This window comes from Orycteropus afer, unplaced genomic scaffold (genome assembly GCF_000298275.1).
Source record: "Orycteropus afer afer isolate SDZICR_OR568_19922 unplaced genomic scaffold, OryAfe1.0 scaffold00016, whole genome shotgun sequence".
Classification (NCBI taxonomy): Eukaryota; Metazoa; Chordata; class Mammalia; order Tubulidentata; family Orycteropodidae; genus Orycteropus; species Orycteropus afer.
In genome coordinates, this window is record NW_006921603.1 from 16,458,890 (window position 1) to 16,482,770 (window position 23,881).

The 23,881-nt window shown below is 39.9% G+C and overlaps 1 protein-coding gene across 1 annotated transcript in view; it reads left to right on the forward strand.

Moving 5' to 3' along the window:
- CACHD1 (cache domain containing 1) overlaps nucleotides 1-23,881 on the forward strand; it is a 345,168-nt gene that overhangs the window by 318,579 nt on the left and 2,708 nt on the right. The window contains exons 17-26 of the mRNA XM_007959187.2: nucleotides 4,863-4,985; nucleotides 6,111-6,210; nucleotides 6,301-6,417; nucleotides 8,295-8,455; nucleotides 9,017-9,103; nucleotides 9,906-10,022; nucleotides 11,133-11,284; nucleotides 12,838-12,999; nucleotides 14,232-14,309; nucleotides 14,961-15,062. Coding sequence (XP_007957378.1) covers nucleotides 4,863-4,985; nucleotides 6,111-6,210; nucleotides 6,301-6,417; nucleotides 8,295-8,455; nucleotides 9,017-9,103; nucleotides 9,906-10,022; nucleotides 11,133-11,284; nucleotides 12,838-12,999; nucleotides 14,232-14,309; nucleotides 14,961-15,062 — 1,199 coding nt within the window. The remainder of the gene's footprint in view (nucleotides 1-4,862; nucleotides 4,986-6,110; nucleotides 6,211-6,300; nucleotides 6,418-8,294; nucleotides 8,456-9,016; nucleotides 9,104-9,905; nucleotides 10,023-11,132; nucleotides 11,285-12,837; nucleotides 13,000-14,231; nucleotides 14,310-14,960; nucleotides 15,063-23,881) is intronic.

A 23,881-nucleotide genomic window follows, 5' to 3' on the forward strand; every position in this document is an offset into this window, starting at 1 on the left:
TTATGGGAGCAGCTGACATAGCCAAACATATTAATGTGCCCTGCAAAGGACTCAACATTTGGATGGATGCAGGATATGATATTGAAATTTCACACCATGCTGCTTCCTGATTCGTGCTCCCAATGAACTCGCATTAGAAGAATTCCGCTGAATGTCAATCATTTGGCATATAGTGAGTACCAGTGAAAAGCAAAAAGTTAAGCAGGAAATCTGTTTCCTATAAATTTTAAGGCATCATTACAGGTAACAGTCAAAATATAGTCTTTCTTAGTTGCTAAGGAAAACAGCTGTTTGTATAATGAAAGGGATGGATTAAAACAATGTGACTTTCCTCTCCACCCAAAATTCCACTGGCATCTGTAGCTTAAATATTGATTGAACAGAAACTTCAAAGGCAAAATTTCCACTAAATAAATTGACAGTGGTATTGATATTTTTATAACATACCTGGAAAGCCAATTTTTAAAAAGCCTTTTTTTGTTTTTCAAGAGACAGTACAAGGACAAAGGGAAAACAAAAACCGCCTACTTAATTCTAGAGTGTTTGACCCAAATACAAGAGGTAGTACATTTTTCCTTCACTGAAAATGCTCCTTTACTGGGAAAACAATTTCTGACCGTGATGCACCAGGCTCCTGTTGCTATTTCTTCCATCAGTTTAGAGCTGGCATTTCTACCATCTGTGCAACTGAGTCTTTAACATCTTTCTTCTCCATCATAAGCGTCACCACGTAGATTTCCCTTTTGTTAATTGTATGGCTATATTCCCTGTTTGCCTTGGTTTCCTCACCTGTGAGCGATGATAGTGCTGATGTCACAGGTTTGATTTAAGGATTAAAATTAAATAATATATGTAAAGCTTTTAAAGCAGTGTATAGTGTGTGGTATCAGTCGCCATCAAGTCAGTTCCAATTCACGGCAACTCTGTGTGTGTCAGAGTAGAACTGTGCTTTGTAGAGCTTACAGTGGCTGATTTTTCAGAAGTAGATCAACAGGCCTTTCTTCCCAGGTCCTTCTGGGTAGAATTTAACCTCAGCCTTTCAGGTACCAGGCAAAGTCATTAAAGTATGTACCAGTCAGGAACTCTGACATGTGATATGGGCTCAATTATTGTTAAATACTTTTATTATTATTATGTCCTATGACTTCTCTGGAAGCTCTGGTAGCATAGTGCCTAAGGCACTTGACTGCTAACCAGAAGGCTGGTGGTTCAAACCCACCAGCCACTCCTTAGAAGGAAGGTTAGGCAATCTACTTCCATGGTGAGATCACCTCAGAAACCCAAGAAGGGGTCGCTATGAGTCAGGTCTGACTCAATGGCACATAACAACAACATGACTTCTCTGAGCCACAAGTATAAAGAAGAGGTAATGATGCCCATATTGACCTAGTATAATGTGAATCAGAGATGACTCGTGTAAAACACTTAGTACTGTAATTGACAGTGTTGAGTAAATGACAGTAGTTAGTATTGTCCTGCTAGTCATGTCTTAAGGAGCCCTGGTTGCACAGTAGTTAAACGCTCGGCTGCTAGCAAAAAGGTCTGCAGTTCAAACCTACCAGCCACTCTGTGGGACAATACTACTCCGTCCTATAAGGTCTCTATGAGTGGGAATCGACTCAATGGCTATGGGTTTTTATTATTATTATTCATGCTTTAAATTTTTGGCACTTATTAAGCGAGAGAAATATCAAATTGTCATGAAGCACTCCCATTTACCGTTCATTTTCAGAAGTTGTTCTGGTTACTTTGTACTGCTTTAACAGACATATACCACAAATCGGATGGCTTGAACAAACAGGAGTTTATTCTCTTACAGTTTTGGAAGGCTAGAAGTCCAAAGTCAAAGTGCCAGGCTCTAGGGCCTGGGTGAAAGCCCCTCAACTTTGGGCTTCAGCTCTGCCTCCTGCTCCCAGCCCGCTGAAGCTGGAGGCTTTTCTTCACTCAGGCAGCTGTTGGCTGCTGAGACTGATAAACCCAAGGTCAACAAGTAACAAAGCACAGTCTTCATATTACCAAACCACACAGCAGGCCATTGATTCAAGTCAATTAAGAGTCCCAAGATCAACAGACAACATGGCAGGCTGCTGAACAATGACTCAGCTACATGCAGGGTACAAGTATGCCATGAGCTGGACACCATCGTCAAAGTTGCTTCTTATATACTGGAAGCAGACCACATCCCTAAAGCAGCTACTCAGCTGCTCCAGTAGATTCCACCATGGAGTTAATTACCAATCTCACCATAGGGAATAACTTAAGTCCAGCTGCCCAGCCACTCAAAACCAGGCCCAGCCAAGCTAACACATAACTTAACTACCACAGAAGTGGTTTGGCTGGTAGTTTGGGGGAGGGCCTTTTGGTAAGGGAAAAGGCCAGACAGCCCACTTCCTGACTCTTTTTTCCAATTCAGAACTCATTTATCAGTTACTCATAGTAGCTGTACTGTATTGTGATTCTTCTATGAGTGTTATCAGTGACCTGAGAACCTTGGTTTGCATTCTTTGGAGAATGATCATGCTGATCATGTTCAGTTATTGATTAAGGGACTGGTTAGATGGGTCTTTGGCAGTGAAGATCTCAAAAATAATGCAAACAGCCTGGTCCATTGTACTGTTTACTTAGAAATACAGGTTTGGTTTCATTTTTCTGTAACATTCTCTGAGTTCCTACAGTAACAGTATGCATGCCTAAAATACAGGTAAACGTATGAGTGTTAGACTTACATAGGCAATATGTTCCTTCAATGTGTTGATCATATTGGTGCAGGGGTAATCATACAGGAGAAGCTTAAAAGCAAAATTAGCTTATTCTCAAAATTTTATTGAATTTTATTTCTCATTCAGGGACTGTGGTGTTATACAAAGAGCCAGATCTGAGTACTAGCCTTTATACCATAAATAAAAGATGATCAGCTGTGTTTTAAGTCTTTTAACCATTCTATATCTAATCTTTCTTTTATAAAATGAGAACTGTAAGTCCTTCCAAGTGTCTTTACAAGAAATTAAGTAAGTTGTATAAAATTGTTTGGAAACTCTTGAGTGCTGTGCAGATGTAAGGAGGCGGTATAACCTAGTAGTTAAAAGTATATGCTGTGGAGATGGAAGACACTGGATTAAAATTCCTGCTTTCATTAGCCACCAGTCACTGTGTAACTTTGGCCAAATATTTAATCTCCCCCAGCATGAGTTTTCTGGAAATGATAATAAAATTCTGTGATAAATTATTTAATTCAAATGCCTACTAGACTATCAATAAAGTGTGAACATTAAGTAAATGGAAGCTGTTGCCATTATCATAATGGTGAATATCATTTAGACTCATCACTCCTTGCTGGACAACCAAGAAAGGTTTAAAATTCTTTTGACTTGTATTTCAGCAAACACTATTGCTACAAAGCACAGATCTCACCTATGAAGACTGTCTTGCATTTCTTCCAGGGTGGAATTTAAGTTACTTTAGTAAAAATAAAGACCTGCTGAGGCAGTAGCTTCTCAAAGGTTATTCCACACCATGGTCTCCCTTAACCCCTGCCACTCAGCTTTGACAGCAAAGCTCTGATAGAACTTTCTCTACAGGTCATGATTCTTCTTTTCTAATGGTTTTGCTATAATATAAGTTAGTACCAGTATTGACTATAGCCAGAAGGGGACACTTGTCTACATGACAAAGCTGATTTCACTCCAAAGACTGGAGGTCTGATTTCCAAAAGATTTTACTTTGAAAATTTTATTCTAAGCTTTCTGATTAATATTTTAAGGTTTGTATCCACAATAAAAACCTTAAAATATCAACAATGACTGTGTGTGTGTGGGGGGGGGGGTTGGTTATTTTCTTTATAAAGAAATCAGGTGGTATGATGGTAATCTTTTGACTCTTCTTAAAAAGTCCCATGTTGGATAAACCCTACACATTCCCAGTCACAGAGTACAGGGGTCCATTGGCAAAATAACCCACGGCTCTCCAGGCACCCATGAACGTAGACTAATAAAAACCTAGGTTCCATGTGAGAAGTCCACACTTTTAATATATCTAGTAGTTGCTCTGAGAAGGTCATAATTTCATTCTCACCCCAGACTTGAGCTTTAAGCTCTCACTGTTTAGTTTTCTTTAGAGTAAATAAATATTATGGTATCTACTATATGTTGGGCATGTCATTAAGCACTATGAATATACTATCTCCCTTAATCTCAGTAACAGCTTTCTGAGGTAGGTACTAATTTACCTCTACATCCAGATGAGAAAACTGAAGCTTAAGAGGCTAACATCCCAAGAGCCACATAGATAGAAACCACCAGGACCAGGATTTGACCTCAGATATATTTGATTCTGCCCAACTTTCTGTTTCTCTACCCCTCCTTTTGAGTATAGTATTGCTGAACGGAGAAGGCCCTGACTGGCCCATGAAACAGAACATATTCTAGAACAAGAAGTTGAGCCAGTTCTTGTGTTGTGGAAAAAAGTTAGAATAGGCATTGTTCCTACTAAGTTTTGTGTAACATTACATTAGTTAGTTAAACTTTATGAGATGTCAGGCTCTTTGTCAATAGAGATTTCTTGGAAGGAAAGATAGTGGCCATCCATCCAACCTCCCACTTGTTACCTTCCCCCTATCAGAGCCCCATATTTTGGCCAAAAGATGGTCTAGGGGTTAAGAATATACATACTTACTAGTCTCAAAGTTTTCTCTCAAGAAATCTCCATATTGTTTAAATAAATCAATTAGTTTATCTTTTTTGTAGGGGTGAGAAAGTGTAGTTGGAATGTACTAGCAATGCTATAATGAGTCCTTATGATTGAACATAGCTTTTACCTTTAAATAAGAAAAGCCTCTTATTCTCATTGGTCTTTTTCACATAAAGTACACAGCTGTCTTCTGGACACACTGTGGCTGTGATGGGCATTGACTTCACACTTAGATACTTCTACAAGGTTCTGATGGACTTACTACCAGTTTGTAACCAAGATGGTGGAAACAAAATAAGGTAAGCCTTTTAGAGATAGCATTTTTCTTCTAGCTGACTAAATACAGAGAAAGGGATTTCAGGTATCTCTAGTTGAATGGCATCCACAGAATCATTGTCAGGACTAGAAATCAAGTCCGTGGCTTTGGTGTTCCATTAAGAAGATTTTGTTCTGTTTCTTTTCTTTCCTTTTTCTAAGATGCATGCTGTTATGATTTAGACAAATAAACTCAGCTCATAACAAGAGAAATAACTGTATCACAGAAAGTACCAATAGCTCTTGTTTCCCTGGAAGCGAGCAATGAAAGGTTTCCCACATCTTGGGTACTAGAAAGACCAGAGGGTACTCTTGCATAGTACTTTTGATGTTAACTTAGTTATTAAACAAAGTCTTTGTGAAATTTTCAGATGCTTAGACTGTTCTTTTTTACATTTCCCCCAGAAAGAGGCTCATGGAACTAAAACTCTTTGCCTCTTTAATTTCAAAAGAACATGTCTGATCAAAGCAAGGGCAGTTGCTTAATTTAATGCAGGCCATTTTTTTAAAATAGCTTTCTTAGTTCAATGTCATGGTCTACACTTCATACCACTGCAGAATTTCACATTGGCCTTTAATGGGGAAATGCAGGATTCATGGCAAACCAATATGACTGATGTAGAATAAAAGAGACTAGGATGTAGCCTTGATTAACACAATTCTAGCTTTACTCATTTAGCATTTCCAGCAAATGGATTTTTATATGTCAGCTGAATAATGTATTTTATGTGTGTTTATCATCAAAAGAAACTATGGTTTACTTAAAGTTTATCCCTATAAATGCCCCCTTCCTTCAGGGTTTCTCCTCTGTGATGAAAAGATAAGCAAAGATAAAGATCTCTGATAAAGTCTCTGATCTGGAATAAACAGGCACCTCCTCTATGAGCTGTATAGGTGGCCTCCGAGTCAGGTGTAACTCTCAGCCTGTATCCCAGGTGATCCACCACCTCAGTAGTAATGTACCTGCCAGGCTTCCTTCATTTTTGCAATAAATATTTATTGAGAACCTAAGATAAATGCAATGTGTTTCAGAGCTAGCAAAATAAATCCTCTCAGAAATTACAGAAGACCCACTTAGCTGAATGAGGATGTCATTTGTTTTGGTACAGGTGCTTCATAATGGAGGACAGGGGTTATCTGGTGGCACATCCAACTCTCATTGACCCCAAAGGACATGCACCTGTGGAACAACAGCACATCACCCACAAGGTATTTCTTGGGAAGCTGATAGCTCAGTTCTCCAACAGCCAGTGGCTCATTACATGGCATATGACTTCTGTTAATGTTTGGCCTTGTTAGGAGCCCCTGGTAGCCAATGACATCCTGAACCACCCCAACTTTGTGAAGAAAAACCTATGCAACAGCTTCAGTGACAGAACTGTCCAGAGGTTTTACAAGTTCAACACTAGCCTGGTGGTAAGTTGATTCCTTAGCATTGTCACTCCCCAGCCTACGGTAGAACATGAAATGGAATACTGGTTCCTGTCTGAGAATTCTGCCGTAGGATCACAGAGTTGTAGGACTGAAACGAACTATAGTCCAGCTTCCCAGTTCAACAGTCGTGGACTATAAAGCCTAGAACAGAGAACTGAATATTTTAAGGTCTCCCACTTGTTACTTTTTTTTGGCTATGTTTGATTAAAGACTCACCCAGTCTAAGCCCTTTGAAATGTCTGCTGAATCTGTTCCCACACTCTTGTGTAAATATATGTGGTACTATGTGTTCCTCTCTTGCTGTGTTCTAGAGATCACACAGTCGCCTTAAACCCCTGAGGCCACATTAGGTCAGTCGTAGCCTATCCACCCTGCTATATGCGAGCTCTCATGTAGATCTCCCAAAAATTAATTTCTTCTTAGCTTAGGATAAAAAGTTGTTTATAGGAAGTAAAATTTTTACTCAGAATATGTGTTTGTGACAATAAATGTGTAATTAAAAATTAATTTAAAAAATATACTAGGTTAAATTGAAAATCCTAAATTTAGCCTCAAAAAAGCAACTACAAAAACATGTGTACAATGGAAGAGAGAAGGAGTTTTTAACAAATGAATATATTAATGCAATAATGTGTTTTAAGCAAGAGAAGTTATTATTACTTTGTTCAGAACCCATACCATCCTGAGAAGCACTTTCTTTAAAGGGAACACTGACACAGTAGAATGGAGTCAGAGGAAGGCTGCTAGGGAAAGCTGTCATGGAAAAGTCTGACTTACTCTGTGTATCTTTTCTGTTATTTGGACAGTGGTTTCCTTAGCTCTTCAGCAGACAAAGCCAGGATACTCAGGTAGAAATTTTCCAAAAACGCAAATTTTAGTTCAGTATGAATTAGAATACAGCCACTATTATATCCCAAAAAGGAACTGGAGAATTCCTGCGTATTGAAGCTAACAAGATGATAAACCTGTATTACTGCTTATATTATAGAGGTAGGCATCTTCCAGGCAGTGGAAAATTTGGATGGACCTCTAAGAACCCAAGCATTCAATTCTGTGATTCTTAGAATTACTCTTCACCACACGTTTATAAGGCATGAATGGCATAGAAACTGACTTGGGGTTAAATTTTAAATTTGCCTAGTGTATATAACACACATGCAGAAAAATGATTATGCACAATTTATGATACTGGTTTTGAACCATTTGCTTTCTAATATGGTAGGTAAAATTGACAAATCAAGAAGTTGGTTACCATGTTTCCTTACCATAGAATGATACAGAGGAGACTACCTTTGGTTAAATTGTTTGAATATTTTGGAAGCAGAATGCCGTCTTAAAGAGGATTTGGTTTAAATATTTTTTTTTTATTCTAGAAGAAGAAAAGTTATCCAAGAGGGGGGAAAAAATGCATGTTTTCTGATTAAGTTTGCCTTCAAGTTTATTTTAAACTATTCCTTCCCTGAAAGTTCTCTTTGATTGCTTCTTGAAGTTATTCTATGTTTTGTGTTACATAGTTAAGTGATTTAAAAAGAAGCCAGGTTATATATACAGCTATAAAAATTTATATCTATGTAAGCATAAATTAAAGAATAATTTATATAAAACTGTTTAATGGGGATTATCTCTGACTGATAGAGTTGTGAATTTTTTTTTCCCCAAAATGTTTAACAGTGACTATGTATTACTTTTATAATTAGAAATAAATACATGGATACATAAATGCATAGATACATACATGTATACATAAACTTATTTTGAAGCTATTTTCTGTAGACTGTTAAAGGATTGTTTTCACCAAAGTAGGGCAGGGTCTTTGCGTTGCTGTCTATCATTCCTGACACCTCTTGGTTGTTCCATAGGGGGATTTGACAAACCTTGTGCATGGCAGCCACTGTTCTAAATATAGACTGGCGAGGATCCCAGGAACTAATGCATTTGTCGGCATCGTCAACGAAACTTGTGACTCTCTTGCCTTTTGTGCTTGTAGCATGGTGGACAGGCTGTGTCTGAACTGTCACCGGTAAAAACATGATGGGTCATATTTTCTGTTTACCATGCTGTTTAATATTTTAACTGAAGCTAGTCATTTTGAAGTGGCATCTGCAAAATGAAAGAGAAAGTGCTTGTGAGTGTACTGGAGAAAGTGGAAGTTCCTGTTACAAAAGCCTTTAGAGCTATGTGGTTTGCAGCATCTTTGTCCTGAGAGCAATGGATTAAGGCCAGCTGTGTATTTAAATCTTTGTTAAAAACTTCTTTTTACTGTCCTTTCTAGCTAGCTCCAAAAAAACCCACTGGCATTGAGTTGGTTCTGCCTCATAGCAACCTTATAGGAGAGTAGAATTTACCCCTTAGAGCTTCCAAGGCTGTAAATCATTATAGAAGCAGACTGCCACATCTTTCTCCTGCAGAGCATCTAGTGGGTTCAAACCACTGACCTTTTGGTTGGGAGCTGAGTGCTTTAACCACTCTCAGCAAGGCTCCTTAGCTAGCGCAAGGTTTCTTTATTTTATTTCCCTGATATTTGTACAATATGTAGTTTGTCACTGACACTCTGCATAGTAACTTTCTTTCTGCTTTTCAGAATGGAACAAAATGAATGTGAATGTCCTTGTGAATGCCCTCTAGAGGTCAACGAATGCACTGGCAATCTCACCAATGCAGAGAACCGGTAACAAAGAACTGTTGGGTCTCATTTATGGTTTTGTTTTGGATATAAGCAGATGATTTCATTCTAACAATTGCAGTGCTTAGTGAGCCAGATTCCAAATTCCCTAGTGCCTTAAAATGAAGTCTGCTTTCAGGTTTAAATATAAATACTGTATAAGTATAAAGAGTGTATGTGCTACATCCAAAAAATACGAGAATGTAACACACAGTTAGTTACTAACTGCCTAAGTACTTCATATACATTGAGTCACTTCCTTTCCAATTTAACCCTATGATAAATATGCAGTACCTTTCACACATACACACATGCTCGCACCTAATACAGTATTATTTATATTTTAAGACCATTAAATAAATTGTGGTAAATAAATCCATTGTATAGAGTTTAAATAAAAGACAATAAAATATTTATGTGTATGGTAGCAGTGTTTATTTAGGCATAGAAAAAATTTCTCAAATCCTTACTAGCCTCTTAACTGTGCTTACCTCTTAAAAGTGAAATTTAAAAGGGAGAATTGAGGTTGTTTTTTTTTTTTTTGCATTCCTGCTTTGTTGAATTTTTATGACTTCCTGAATTTCAAAATCATTTCTATTTACTATTACTTATTAAAAATGAAGAAATTGAAGCTCAGAGTAGTTAAGTAATTGGCCAAGGTCACCTTAAGTAGCAAAGCCAAGATTTAAACCCAGTTGCCTCTGACCACAGTCAAGAACCACTCCTGCGAGCTGCCCTCCCAAGGGCTGTGATGAATTTGCTGTAAGGGTGGTGTTGGTCCTAAACGTCATACCTGCTTTCTGCCTAGAAACCCAAGCTGTGAGGTCCACCAGGAGCCGGTGACATACACCACAATTGATCCTGTCCTCCAAGATGCTCTTCACCAGTGTGTCAACAGCAGGTGCAGCCAGAGGATGGAAAGTGGGTAAGCAGTGTCCAGCATTTATTGCAGGTCAATGTGCTGGGCTTTCCCACCCAATATACATCTGTCTTATTCTTACTGCTTTAAAATGATAGATCATTTTTTTCAGGTCTGACATTGATTTCCAAAAGCCTTTTATCTATGTTGTCCAGTCCATTTGATTCTCCTCTTTCAAATGGTTATAGCTGTTTGGCATCTGTGCCATATATTAGTAGCCTTCTCTGTGGATGGGAAAGTTATCCTTGAACTAAAAGAAGTATGAGGGACGTGGCATGAAGGTGCAAGGGTGAGGGGGCAGGAAGTCGGGGGGAGTGGGATCCAGAAACAGTGGATAAGGCTGTATGTGTGATGTTTTCAAGGTCACCAGTTTCCTTTCTTAGAAAGCAGATCTGTTTCATGGTAGTTTTGAGAACTAAAAACTGTGTCTCCTATCCTTTTCTTTAGGGCACTTGGGCCTAGACATTAAGGGAATAGTGGTAATGGTGGTGATTAATTTACTGTAGCTACATTTGAACAAAAAGTGGGTAGAAGGGACAGCCTTTTGATATTTAGTTTAGCAGAGGGATGATGTGGCATCAGATTGATTATTTGGGATGTTATAAAGTGACCCAAAGCTAATTAAATTTGAGAAACACTGCATATAGTCACTGAGAATCATGATGCACATAAATATTAAAATCTTAAGAAATTGGTAATGAAATATCTGTTTAACTAACCTAGTATTTCCCCAACTTACCTGACTATTTTTTCCTTCCTCTTTTTTTTTTTTTTAATGAGCACATATTTTGGATGTTAGACCAAAGTCTAACAAGCCTTGGCCCATTTGGTCTTTGAAGATGATTTTGAGTAATTCTGCACTAATGCTTGATGTGTGGGTTTAACAGTTTGATTCACAGAAAGCAGTTCTATTTCTTTCATTTCCAAGTTGTTTAGGGCTGAAAATAGCCTTCTCTGTTGCTGTCCTCATTATATAAGGAAAAGTAACCAAAGTTCAAGGAGTTTACAGCACTAGTAAGTAATAGAGCTCTTGAGAACTGTCTCATGGCCAAGTACATGCACTCTCACCTGACCCCATGCTGCTTTCTGGATCTCTCGGTGTTGTCTTTCTGGCAGGGACTGTTTTGGTGTGCTGGATTGTGAGTGGTGCATGGTGGACAGTGATGGAAAGACTCACCTGGACAAATCCTACTGTGCACCCCAGAAGGAGTGCTTCGGGGGGATTGTCGGAGCTAAAAGTCCCTACGTTGATGATATGGGAGCAATAGGTATGTTTGTTGGGAACCCAGAATGATTAGCTTCTTGAAATACATTTTCCTGCCTACCTAGTAGGACAGAAATCTTAAAAATCATTGTCTGCCATACTTCCCTGATCCCTTTGCCAATAGTTTTTAGTTACAAAACCAAGGCAGATAATTACCTTCAGGGCTGGCTAGATATTCTGTGCAGAGAGACTGAGCAACCATCTGTCCTGCCAAATTTTGCTGGCCTGGAATTCATTCCCATAAAACTTGTCCTGAGAAATATCAGGCCTGATTTCCACATGGCTGAACTCTGGAGTCTGTCTGAATGGGAGTCCCAGCTGTCAGAATCTCGAGGCCAGTTTGCACACAGTGACCACTGCATGTCTGTTTGCTGCTGCTATCTTCCCTCGTGACTTTCTCCAGGCAGAAATATTACAGCTACAAATCAGTACTTAGGGCCTTAGGTTCAACAGAAGGCAGAGCTACCCAACGCAGCTGGAACAGTTAGCAGGAGAGAACTCTGAAGGAAGGAGAGCCCCTGGGATCAGGCTGCAAGACTTCAGAAATACTGCTCATGGGGTGGTATGCCTTGGCTGAGATTTTCTCCGTGTCATGCTGGAGTTACTGCCGACTCCTAAAGCATAAGGAGGCCCTGAGTGGTGCACATGGTTGAGCACGTGGTTGCTGACCAGAAGATTGGTGGTTCACATGCACCCAGAGGCACCTGGGTAGGAAGGCCTGCTGATCTCCTGAAAGGTCAGAGCCGTTGAGAACTCTGTAGAGTACAGTCCTGCTCTGACAGCCAAGGCGTCACCGTGAGTCAGAATTGACTCAGTGACCACTCTTGTGGTTGGTTGTTAAGGTTTAGTTAGTAGGTAAGTTAAATATTTAACTCTTTAGTTAATACTTTGCTTCTTTAACTTCTCCCTACCTGAGGCTCACATATGAGGAAGCGTTTTGAGCGCATATGTTACTACTGAACCAGATGAGGACATAGTTGAAGTGAATTTGGTCCAAGAAATCATTTAATGCCTACCAGCAGTTTCCTATCTGTAAAGTGCAAATGGTATTTTAATGCGAGCTCATAAGTTTTGAAATTTGATCTGTTTAGCACATGTGTATCGTACCTGGTGCCATTTATTGCCGTAGAGCAGTCACATGACACACACCCCCCACCCCAAGAGGCCTGTGTTGCCCTCACCTCTATACTAGGTGAGTTTTCGTCTCTTCCAAGCATAATTCATACCCCAAGGAGCCAGAACTGTTAACAATGAATGCTGCATATTCAGATGGCTCTTGTCTACTCATTTGTCTTACCAGCCCTTGCCAATTGTGCTTTGCAACCAAGATTTTAATATGAGAATCAGAGACTAAACAAAGCCCTTGCTTCCGCTTCTGGTAGGCCTTCTTTGAGGAATTCTAAGCTTGCAGCAGCTGTTCTTACTTACCTTTCCCAAACCCATTCCTGGTCTGTTCCTTTCCATTTGATACACACACCCACCCCTCTTGTCAGCCCCACCTCCTCCTACATTTGGGAAGTATTTACAAGGGACATCTGTTTATTTATTTTCATGAAGGTGATGAGGTTATCACATTGAACATGATTAAAAGTGCCCCTGTGGGTCCTGTGGCTGGAGGTATTATGGGATGCATCATGGTGCTGGTCCTTGCCGTGTATGCCTACCGCCATCAGATTCATCGCCGGAGTCATCAGCACATGTCGCCTCTTGCTGCCCAAGGTGAGCTAAAAATGAATCCCAGAGTTCCTCCGGGAGGCAGCATCCTCCTTAGTTTGTTCAAAGGCTATAAGGGCAATGGCTAGTTGTCCTCATGGCTAAGGAATTACAAGAACAGTGCTTCATTTTCAGCTTCCATGGTACAGATTCAGGAATCGCCAAAGCCTGCTTTTCTCCTTTAGCTCATTGCTCATTCCTTAGCGCTAACCCCTATGAGCTCCATTTGGATTTCCCAGAAAAATCTCTGGATCCCCTGTCTTCTTTCTTCCACAGGATTTGCTTGCAGCCGGCCTCTGTATTAAGCCAGTCTAAGGAGCTGGGATGTTGAGTGGGAAATTTTCCTCTTCACTGAGGTCAACTGTGCTGCCCTATAGTTCCAAAACAGATGAAGCAAGATGCCCCAGATCACAATTGGCAAGAACACAAATCTGTTATTCTGCAGCTGTTATTGTGCAGTGTGAATGCTCACCCATTTGAATAATACATCTCTTAAAACAAGACAAAGTAATCATGGCCTAGATACCAAGAGTTTTTAGTGTGGTATCTGTGCTTGTTTGCAGGGGCCAAAGCCATTTAATGTCAGACCCATCCTTCCTTAAAGGTCCCAAAGGTGGCTTGACCTAGCCTTTGTGGAGATAAGGCTAACTCACCATCCTTCCTGGATTCAGTCAGGAGCCAGCCACTTGGTTCATTCTTGCAGCAGTATTGACAGGTTCCTTTTGGAATGTTTTGCTATGGCCTCAGTTCTGAAAGTGGATCACAGGATTGCCTGATTTAGTAACAGGGTATCACAAAGTACTTTCCCTTTGGTAAGATTTGGCTAGACTGAGAATGACTGTAGTCCAGTGTTACCTTATGCCTGACCATTGTAGGACTTCGTAACCCCATTATATAAACAAAGTAGTGGGTTTAGCACCTATCCTTTCTATTTCAGGTACTTGGGTAGAGTGTTCAAGATCGGTTAGCCTCTGTCAACTTCGTTTCTCCTCTTTCTTTAGAAATCAGTTTCAAGTCCCTTTCTTGATTACACACTTCTTGTTCTCCCTCTTCTGATTCCTGTCCCTCCTCTTAAAAAATGAAAAAAGAATTAGGGCATCAGTTCACTCCTCCAAAATAGGATTTCTTCTTGATGGAATGTTGTCACCCTGCCTTCAGACAGGCACTCAGCAGGGTATTAAAGTGGGTGATTTTGTTTGATTAAATAGTCATGTTTCTGTCTTTTTAATGATGAGTAGAAATGTCAGTGCGTATGTCCAACCTGGAGAATGACAGAGATGAAAGAGACGACGACAGTCATGAAGACAGAGGCATCAGTGAGTATCCGGCTGCCTCACTGCAGAATGTGTCAGCAGGAGGCCAATCCAGAATAAATATGCTTTCTTATATCCTTTTGGCTTATATTAAAATTTAAGGAGCTTTGACATGGTGGGTGTCCCCACCCCACCCCTGCCTTTTTCTCTAGGCATGAATGTATAGATGTTGACTGTGCTTTAGAAAATCTCAAACGATTTTATGATGTTCTTTGTTTGTTGGATTAAGTGCTTTGGCAAAAAGCAGTTCATCCTTCCCATTTCTTCTCTTCTCATTACTTTCCAACATAGTATTTTAAAAAGGGAATCTTCTGGTATGCATTGTTTTAATCCCTTCGATAGTATATACAAGTCGGGGGAGGAGCATTTTCTTTATCAAAAGAGAATTCCATTAATGTTGAGCTACCCTGGTCTTCAAGTACCTAGAGCATCGTTTCTTGATGCATGTTGAAAATACATAATTAAGTACTTCTCACTGTACCAGTTCAAAAGCTAGTTCTCTTAATCCTCAGAATTTTTAAAAAAATTATTTATTCTGGTTCTCAAAAGAGTAACTCTCCCAGAGTGTGAATGAGCTTGCTCAGAGCAAACGTGCTTGATCTAGTAAAGATGCTTGCGTAAGAGTGGCCATTAACTGCCTTTGCCTTCCCACAGTCAGCAACACTCGATTCATAGCTGCAGTCATCGAACGACACACACATAGTCCAGAAAGGAGGCGTCGCTACTGGGGCCGATCAGGAACAGAAAGTGATCATGGTAAGGTCTGATTTCCTGCATTTGAGGACCTGAGGAACCTGAGGAACTCCTGTGGGCCAGTGCTTACATCCGTTCTTTCTTTCCTTATGTCCTTCTGTAAATCATTTTGACGCAGTTTTCAGAAAGATACAGTCCCACCATGGCATTGTTTTATAAAAGGCCCTGGAAGGTTTGCTCATGTTTCAGCACAGCCAGCCATAAGCCACGTGACCTCCAGACACACAATCGCTTCTGAGGTTCCCTAAGCACTCTTGGCTCCATAAAGAAAAAAATAGATCATCTGAATAGAACCTGCTTTCCACACCACTTGATTCTCAGTAACCAGCATCTTCTTAGGCCCTGCTACCAAGTGTTGCTAGTTGGCAAACACCAGCATCATTAAAGGTGCCTCCTAACCACATGCTCTTGGCACATGACAGGAGTCCATGCTCGGTTCTGGCATTTCCCCACCCTGACCTCCAGCCTTGGCAGGGAGGGTAAGGAAGAGTTCACCAAGGAAGCATCATTTGGACTAAGCCTCAAAGGATGATTGAAGTAAAGTTAGGGGCAAAGGATATTAGAGGCAACAGAACTTGTGCATGTAAAGGCATGATGTCATTTAACATGGTCCCTGTAAGATGCTCTGGAAGAAGTGACTACGTCATAGCTGAGATCACGGTTGGGGCCAAATTGTGAGAAGGCACCAAATGTTGAGCCTAAGAGTGATGATGTCTCCATGCTCTGCAAAAGACTTCGTCACAGGGCATGGCTTCTCACCTTCTCAGTGTCCTTATTACTTGTTGTGAAAATAACAGTGGATGTATCCTAGTCATTAAGCATCACTGTTACAGTTCCATAAAAATATTTTTTTAAAAAAATTGTAGGACTCCTTGTAATTGTAAACTCTTTATTTCTCAAAATTGCATTTTATTCTCCAGAAACCTGTTTTCTTCCTAGAATCTTGTCTTTAAAAAAAAAAAAAAAAAAAACATAAATAATACATTTTTGCCTCTTTGACTCAGCTTTCTCTACATCTACCTTGAAAAAAAAAAAGTGCCTTCAAACAGTGTGCTCCCGTACCTATGCTGAAAACTCAGGAGTGAATATTTGTCAAAGCAACCAGTATTCCCTTTATACTGTAGCCAGGTATTCAAACTCCCTTTGGAAAACAGGAGAAGCCAAAGAGGAAAACACTGTTTGGTAAATTGAAGTCTGTTAATATGGGCTTTGAATGACATTGTTCCCACTAACTAAATAGAAACTTCAAGTTTCTATGGTGAGTCAAAGGAGAAGTGAAATTTTTCAGTTTCTTTAACTTTCTGGCTTTTTTCCCTAAAAACCTTTGAACCTGCATAAATTGCTTCTGCCAGGCAGCTCTGTGCCTCCTCTCCTTTGAATAATAAAACAGGTTTGAGGCTACTAAAGTTCAGCAGAAGGAATTTCTTATTCAGCAGAAATACTGAATCCTTTTTCTCTGTCTCCCCCAATAGCAATTGCACCAATACAAATGGGAACTCTGATTGACGTTTCAGATGGGCCATTAGCTCTTCCATTGTCTTAGTAAAATGGCGTATGAAGCAACAGCTTAGATAAAAGGAATGGTGCCGTGTCAGTATCTGAAATCCAAGGATTCTAGCTAAGGGCTTGGTTTCTTTCATTTTCCACAATAATTGGATCCCTCTTATCCCTAAGGAATGAAAAATAGTTTCTCATGCAGACAGAACACACCACCAAAAGAGGTAGAAGACATTGACACTCCACGTAATTCCAAATATACCACAAAAAGAATAGCATTTAACTGCAAGTTATCATCTCCCTTCCAGTACAGTGGGTCACTAAAAGTGGCAGTATCAGGTGCATGTCTCTGGGATGCCTAGACGATGAGCTATACCTATACAGAAAAGTCTAATCTAATTGTTTCAGCACCACACTTCATGCTCATCTGTGTATTCTTCTCCTTGGTGAGTTTATTGCACACCTGCTATTTGCTAAGCCATAGGTGTATGTCATTTCTGCAAGGTGGCATGATGTATTGAAAGAACTTCTGAGGTAGGGTCGAGCAGAGCTTGCTTTGAATCCTTCCTCTCCTTTTTACAAACTATGAGACCTTAATGAAGCTACTTTGGACCTCAATTTTCTAGTAATTAAAATGGGATTAAATATTCTACTGCAACACCAACATTCATTGTGGCATTATTCACAATAGCTATTATTCACAGTAGTGGAAGCAACCCAAGTGTCCATCAGCTGATCAATGGAATATTGTTCAGTCTTAAAGAGAAATGAAGTTCTGATACATCCTGCAGTATAGATAAACATTGGAAGTATTATGCTGAATGAAATAAGTCAGACACAAAAGGACACGTACTATTATGATCTCTTTTTTTTTTTTTAATTGTGATTTGGGTGAAAGTCTACAGAGCAAATTTACTTTCCATACAGCAGCTCACATACACTTTATCTTAAAACATTGACTATAATTTACCACAGTGCAACAGCTTCCCTCCCACTTCCTCCCCATAGTTACCTCTTCCCTGTGTCCTTCCCTCCCATGCACTCCTGCCCCCCGAGCTATCTCCCTGTGCATACACAGCCCTTCTGGTCTCCCGTGATTGATCTCTCCAAGGAGTGTATCTACCTTATGTAAATATTCAGCTTATATGCCTGTACTTTGTTTGGCTGGAAACCATAGGTGTGGGTTCAGTTCTAGACCTGAAGGGCAGCTAGGGGCCATAGTCTCAGGAGGTTCCCTCAGGCTCTATTAGACCAGCAAACTTAGTCTTTTTTTTTTTTTAAGTGATTTTGAGTTTTGTTCCACATTGTCCTCCCATTCTATACAGGATCTCCTACGTAGATCCCCCTCCAAGTGGTTGATAGTGGTAGCTAGGCACCATCTAGTTCTTCTGGTCTCATAGTCATATAGCCTGAGGATCGCATGGTGTACCAGTCCCTTTGACTCATTGTTTCCATGTATCTTTGGTTTTCTTCATTCTTCTTTGCTCTAGATGAGTAGAGACCAATCATTGCATCTAGTTGGCTGCTTGCAAGCTTTTAAGATCCCAGTCACTATGCACCAAAGTAGGACGTGGAACAATGTTTTTGTGTAATATGTTATGCCAATTGAGCTTGTTGTCCCCTGCAACTATTGTCCTGAGCCCACATGTCCAACTCCTCGCTCCCTTTGTGTAGCTGTTTGTGGCCAAGAAATGACTACAACCTTGCCCCTTGTCAGCTCTACTTTATACCTGTGAATTCTTACAGAACATACAAATACAGTTGTAGAAACATTGTCTGCCAACCTCATACATGGTCTTGGGCACACTCCCCCCTGCATAGACATACCTAATTTTTCAGCATGTCCACCCATCTATCCACCCGTAGATCAATGTTTGCCATCACTGGCAACACAGTAAGTATTGTATGTGCAAAAGGGTTCCTCTTTGTTGCCTGTACCTCCTGTGCACCTCTCTCTGTCTTCCTCTTCCTCAATGCCACTGTGTTGATCACTCACCTTTGGTATATTGTCCTTCTCTTCACCTAAATCAATACTTGTCTCTACCTACCTAACAGTGTTCCCTCCCCTCCCCTCCCACCCCTGATAACTAACAAAGAAAATTTCCTTCCATATATATAAACTGTTCCTTGACTTTTTACAATAATGGACTAATACTATGTTTGCCCTTCTATATGACTGACTTATTTCACTCAGCATAATGTCCTCCAGGTTCATCCATGTTATGTGTTTTTTTGGAGATTCTACATTATTCTTTAGTGTTCCATAATATTCCATTGTGTATATGTACCATAGTTTGGTTATCCTTTCTTCCATTGACGGGCACTAGGTTGTTTCCATCTTTTTGCTATTGTAAATAGTGCTGCGATGAACATGGATGTGCATACATCTGTTCTTGTTAAAAGGACACATACTGTTAGGATCTTATAAGAAATATCTAGAATTGGCAACTAGAGACAGAGGAGTCCCTGGGTAGTGCAGTTAATACATTCACTTGCTAACCAAAAGGTTGAAGGTTCAAGTTCATCCAGAGGCACTTCAGAAAAGAGACCTGGTGATCTACATCAGATAAATCAACCATGGGAAACCCTGTGGAGCACAGTTCTATTCTGATGAATATCAGGTAGCCAGAAGTCAGAATTAACTCAATAGCAGCTGGTTTGTAGAGACAGAAAGTAGATGAGTATTTACCATGGGCTACAGAGAGAGGAATGGGAAGTTACTGCTTGATGAGTACAGAGTTTGTTCTTGCAGAGATTGAACAGTTTGGGATACAAATAGTGGTAATGATTGTACAACAAAATGAGTATGATTAATTCAATTGGATTGTACACTTACAAGTGGTTAAAAATGGCAAGTTTTACAGTGTGTGTATTTTATAAGAGAAAATAATTCTACTTCATAAGGTTATGATAAGGATTAAGTGAATAACACATGATCAACCTAGAGCTCAAGAGTTGACCTCCCCACATCCATGCCCACCCTGTCCTCAAGGAATTTACTATCCAGGAGGAAACCATAAACGCATATATTTGTTCATTTATGAAATAAATGATAGACTATGACAACCTCCTTAAGTGAGTGGAACCGAGAAGAAGAAGAAGGAGAGATAGGTCACTTTTATCTGCAGGTAACCATGGAAGACTCCATGGAAGAAGGTGACATTGGTGCTGGCTTAGCTGGTAGGCTTGACAGGTCATGATTGTTCACTGCCCACTGAGTGTATTTCCATGGAAATCCTGGGGCCCAATATGCGTAAGGAAAATCAGAAGGTTGAACTTTGTAAATATATTGGTACTGCACAAACTAAAATTTTGTAGTATGGTATAGAGTTGTGATGATCCTAGAATTTAAATTGAATTTTAGAATTAATAATCTTGGAAACTTTAAATGGCAGTTTTATTTAGAAACATTTCATGTGGCCGGTAGAGTTTTGTATTTCAGAGGAATTTCATTTTAATTTTTGAATCTTAAAAGATAAACTCTATTCCAATTAAAAATATTTTTTGAAAAGTAGAATTATTTGTGTTAGTATTGAATTAAGATGACTTAGAATGATTGTTTAATTGTTTTTCAAGACACAATTATGAACTATTATAGGCATTAGTGGCAGTTAAAAACAATTGCTACCTGTCTGTACTTTTAATTATACAAAGTAAACCTTCCTGTTATTTCTCTTGAAAATATTGTTATATCTAAGCACACTTTTAAAAAAAAAATTGGTGTGGTACACTACATAATGTACAGTTTTGCTATTTTAAAGTCTAGAATTCAGTGACTTTAATTATATTCAATGTTGTACAATCATCATCATTATCTTTTTCCAGAATTTTTCTTCACCCCTGGTAGAAACTCAGTACTGATGAAACAATGATTCCCATTCCTCCTCCTCCTACTGGAGTGTTTTTTAAGTTAAAATCACCACTATATTTTTTCTCCTTGTCAATTTGTAATATGATTACTCTCTCATCTGAAACATTATACAAACGTATAGTAAGCCAATTTATTTTTCTTTGAAAAGGGGAATTGCCCCTACTCTTTCTTGTTGTGAGGATTAAATGAAACGACACATGACTGACATGAAGCTCAGGGATGGTTTCCCCACATCCATACCCACCCTGTCCTCAAGGAATTTACAGTCCTGGAGGAAACCAAGAGTGCATGTATTCGTCACCACATGACATTGCCATAATTCAGAATTAACAGTAAGCAAATTCCATGAGATTCAAAAGGCAAATGCTGAACTTGGGAAACCTTGTTAAAAAAAACCATGAGGCAACGTATTGCCATTTGTTAGAGATGCACACATTTTCTCCTGCAGTTATACTCTCTGGCCACAAGATGGTGAATGAGTCCCCAGAGGGCCCATAACATCTTTTATAATCAGCAGTTTCTTTCGAACCATCAGATAAACATGTAGGCAGAATACAATAAACCAAAAGTCTAATCTTGACCCTTCTATTCTTTGTGGATGCCTGACTTACACTTCCATTAAGCAGGGACTATGTCTGACTTGTTTGATTGTTTTAAGTTTTGTAGTATTCAGAGTTATGCATGCAAAGAGATTTTAGTCAAACAGTTCTGCAAGGCTTGTTATAGAAATCAGCAGTGTCTGATTTGCTTCCCAGTTTTCAGTTCCCTTAGAGCTAACTACTTTCAGCTCTTCTTTTTCTTTTTTCTTTTTTTTTTAATTGTGGTAAATGTGTAGGAGCTCTGGTAGTGTAGTGCCTAAGGCATTTGACTGCTAACCAGAAGGCTGGTGGTTCAAACTCACCAGCCACTCCTCAGAAAGAAGGTTGGGAAATCTACTTCCATAGTGATACCATCTCGGAAACCCAAGGAGGGGTCGCTATGAGTCGGATACGACTTGACGGAAGTGAGTTTGTTTGTTTTTGGTAAATATATATGTATAACAATACATTTGACAATTCAACAGTTTCCATAAGTAGCCTGTGTCTGTCTTATTCACCACTGTGTTCCCAGTACTCAGCTGAATTGCTTGGCACTGAAAAAACACTGTTAATTTGTTGAGTGAGAGAATGTATTTGGCTTTCTCCTGCTTCTCCAGAACTTGCTACTGTATCTTCCCCAACACACACATTTTCCTTCATTATTGAGATAAGAAGTCTAAATAACAGAGCAGTTACAGACTGGCCCCACTGTAAGGGTTTTATTTGAGAAGGGTGTCTGCTATGGTGCTCATTAGAAAGAAGTAACAGGAGAAATGGGGATGCCACCTAGTTGCCTCAGTGACAGCCAGACCATCACCATACCCTTGATATGAACCCCAGGCCCTGTGACCAGACAGGTATAGATAGGCCTAAATGCTGTATCAGAACCCCTCAGCAGAGCCCAGTGAATCCTAGAATGCCTTCATTTGATGAGACTGATGAATATTAAACTAGACAGAATCGTAGATGATGTAAAAAAAAAAAAAAAAAAATTCATTGATGCAGTTGCTTTGGGACTATAGTATGATTTTTTTTTTTCTAAGTGCCTGGTTTGTATTAAAATCTGTTAAATTCTGGAAGTATAATGATAAATAACCCCCTGTACTCCAAGAAAGAATTTGCTAGTGGATAAGACAGACCGATATTTTATTATAATGTGATAAGCTCTTAAGTGAGAGATGTGCACAGGATGCCTTGCTAGCTCACAGAAGGAGCACAGACTCCATGTGGGTTGACAGGGCTGGAGGTGGGCGGGAGCAGGTTGGTTGGGAAGGCTTCTTGAAGATGGCATTCAGACTGAAGCATGAAGCACAATAGCGGGATGAAGGAGGTGGGGAGGGAGGCAGACAGAAGGAGCGCCATGAGTTTAACATCATGGATGTTAAAGTGAATTATCAGTTATTGTGGGTGCTTGTAGAGAGAGTCGGGAAGCCACACAGGAAGTATTTGGAGACAAAGTGAAGGCAGGAAAGCACTAAAATTTGGCCAGAAATAACCAACACGTGTTGCTAAAATGGACTGTAATCCTTTACATGTTCACGTACTCCTCACTTATCAGCTATCTCATGAGACATTGGTTATTTATAACCAGAGTGAAAAACCTACTATCTGACTATTGTGCACAATAAAGGCATCCATCTGTTAGTAAGGAAGGCAAGAGTAACACTGGCTGTAATGGTTAGGTTATGTGTCAACTTGGCTGAACCATAGTTCTCAGTGGTGTGACCTGTCTGTAATGATGGGGTCTTTGTCTACTTTGTGGTCTGATATGGTCATCCTTCACATCCAGCCAATTTTCACATAACAGCCCGGTCTTTGGAACCTAACCACATCGATGAGTGTAAAAAATAGAGGCACAAGATGGTTTTAGCACACAACACTCTATAACTGATGTTCCAGGGCCTAGCAGCCAATCTTAAGTACCAGACTCTGTGCTGCTGCAGTTGAGAAACTTACCCTGGCTCCTACTCTATATATTTTGTGAATAGCATCTATTTCCCCAGCCTTTGAATTTAGAAACCATGACCTTATCCAAGGATGACAACTCCCCTGGCATCTTTACTAGTCATATCCATTTGGCCACCAAGTTCAGTCTACTCTGTACTTGAAAGTTCTCTTGAAGACACCAGCTGTTTGCTTATTTCCAAGCAATGCTTCTGCCCTACTTCAGGTTCTCTCTGTCTCTTCAGGGCCACATGTCATCCTCCTGTCCACTGAGCCTCTGATCCTTCTTTCCTTCAGTCCAGCCTCCTCACTATCCCAGTGGATCACATGAAAGCACAACTTCTGTCATCACTGTACCCTGTTGCTCATGACTAAATCCAAACTTCTGGCTTCCACCAGTCTTCTCTGTCTGATCTTAGCTTTCCTTTCCAGCCTCCTCATCTCCCTCTCCTTCCACCACCACCCCCCACACACACAGACACACACTGAGTTTCTAATCTTTCCCAGAATCCACCAGATCCTTTCAAGCTACCATACTTTTGTTGTGCTTGCCTCCGCCTGTCCCTGGGTATGCAGTTAACATACTTGCCTGCCAACCCTAAGGTTGGAGGTTCAAGTCTACTCAGAGGTGCCTCAGAAGAAAGTCCTGGTGATCAACTTCAAAAAAAAAAAAATCAGCCATTGAAAACTTTATGGAATACAATTCTACTCTGACACACATGGGGTCTCCATGAGTTGGAATTGACATGATAGCAACTCTTCAGCTAAGCCCCTGCCTATAATACCTTTCCACCCCTTTCTTTACTTAATGACCCCCTTCTTTACCATTAGAAGCACCTTGAGTGTCACCTCCTCTAATCTCCCAAGTAAGTTAACTGGCTTCAGTATTCCTTCCTTTTTGTTGTTCCTCTGTTTTAGAACATGTACATTTT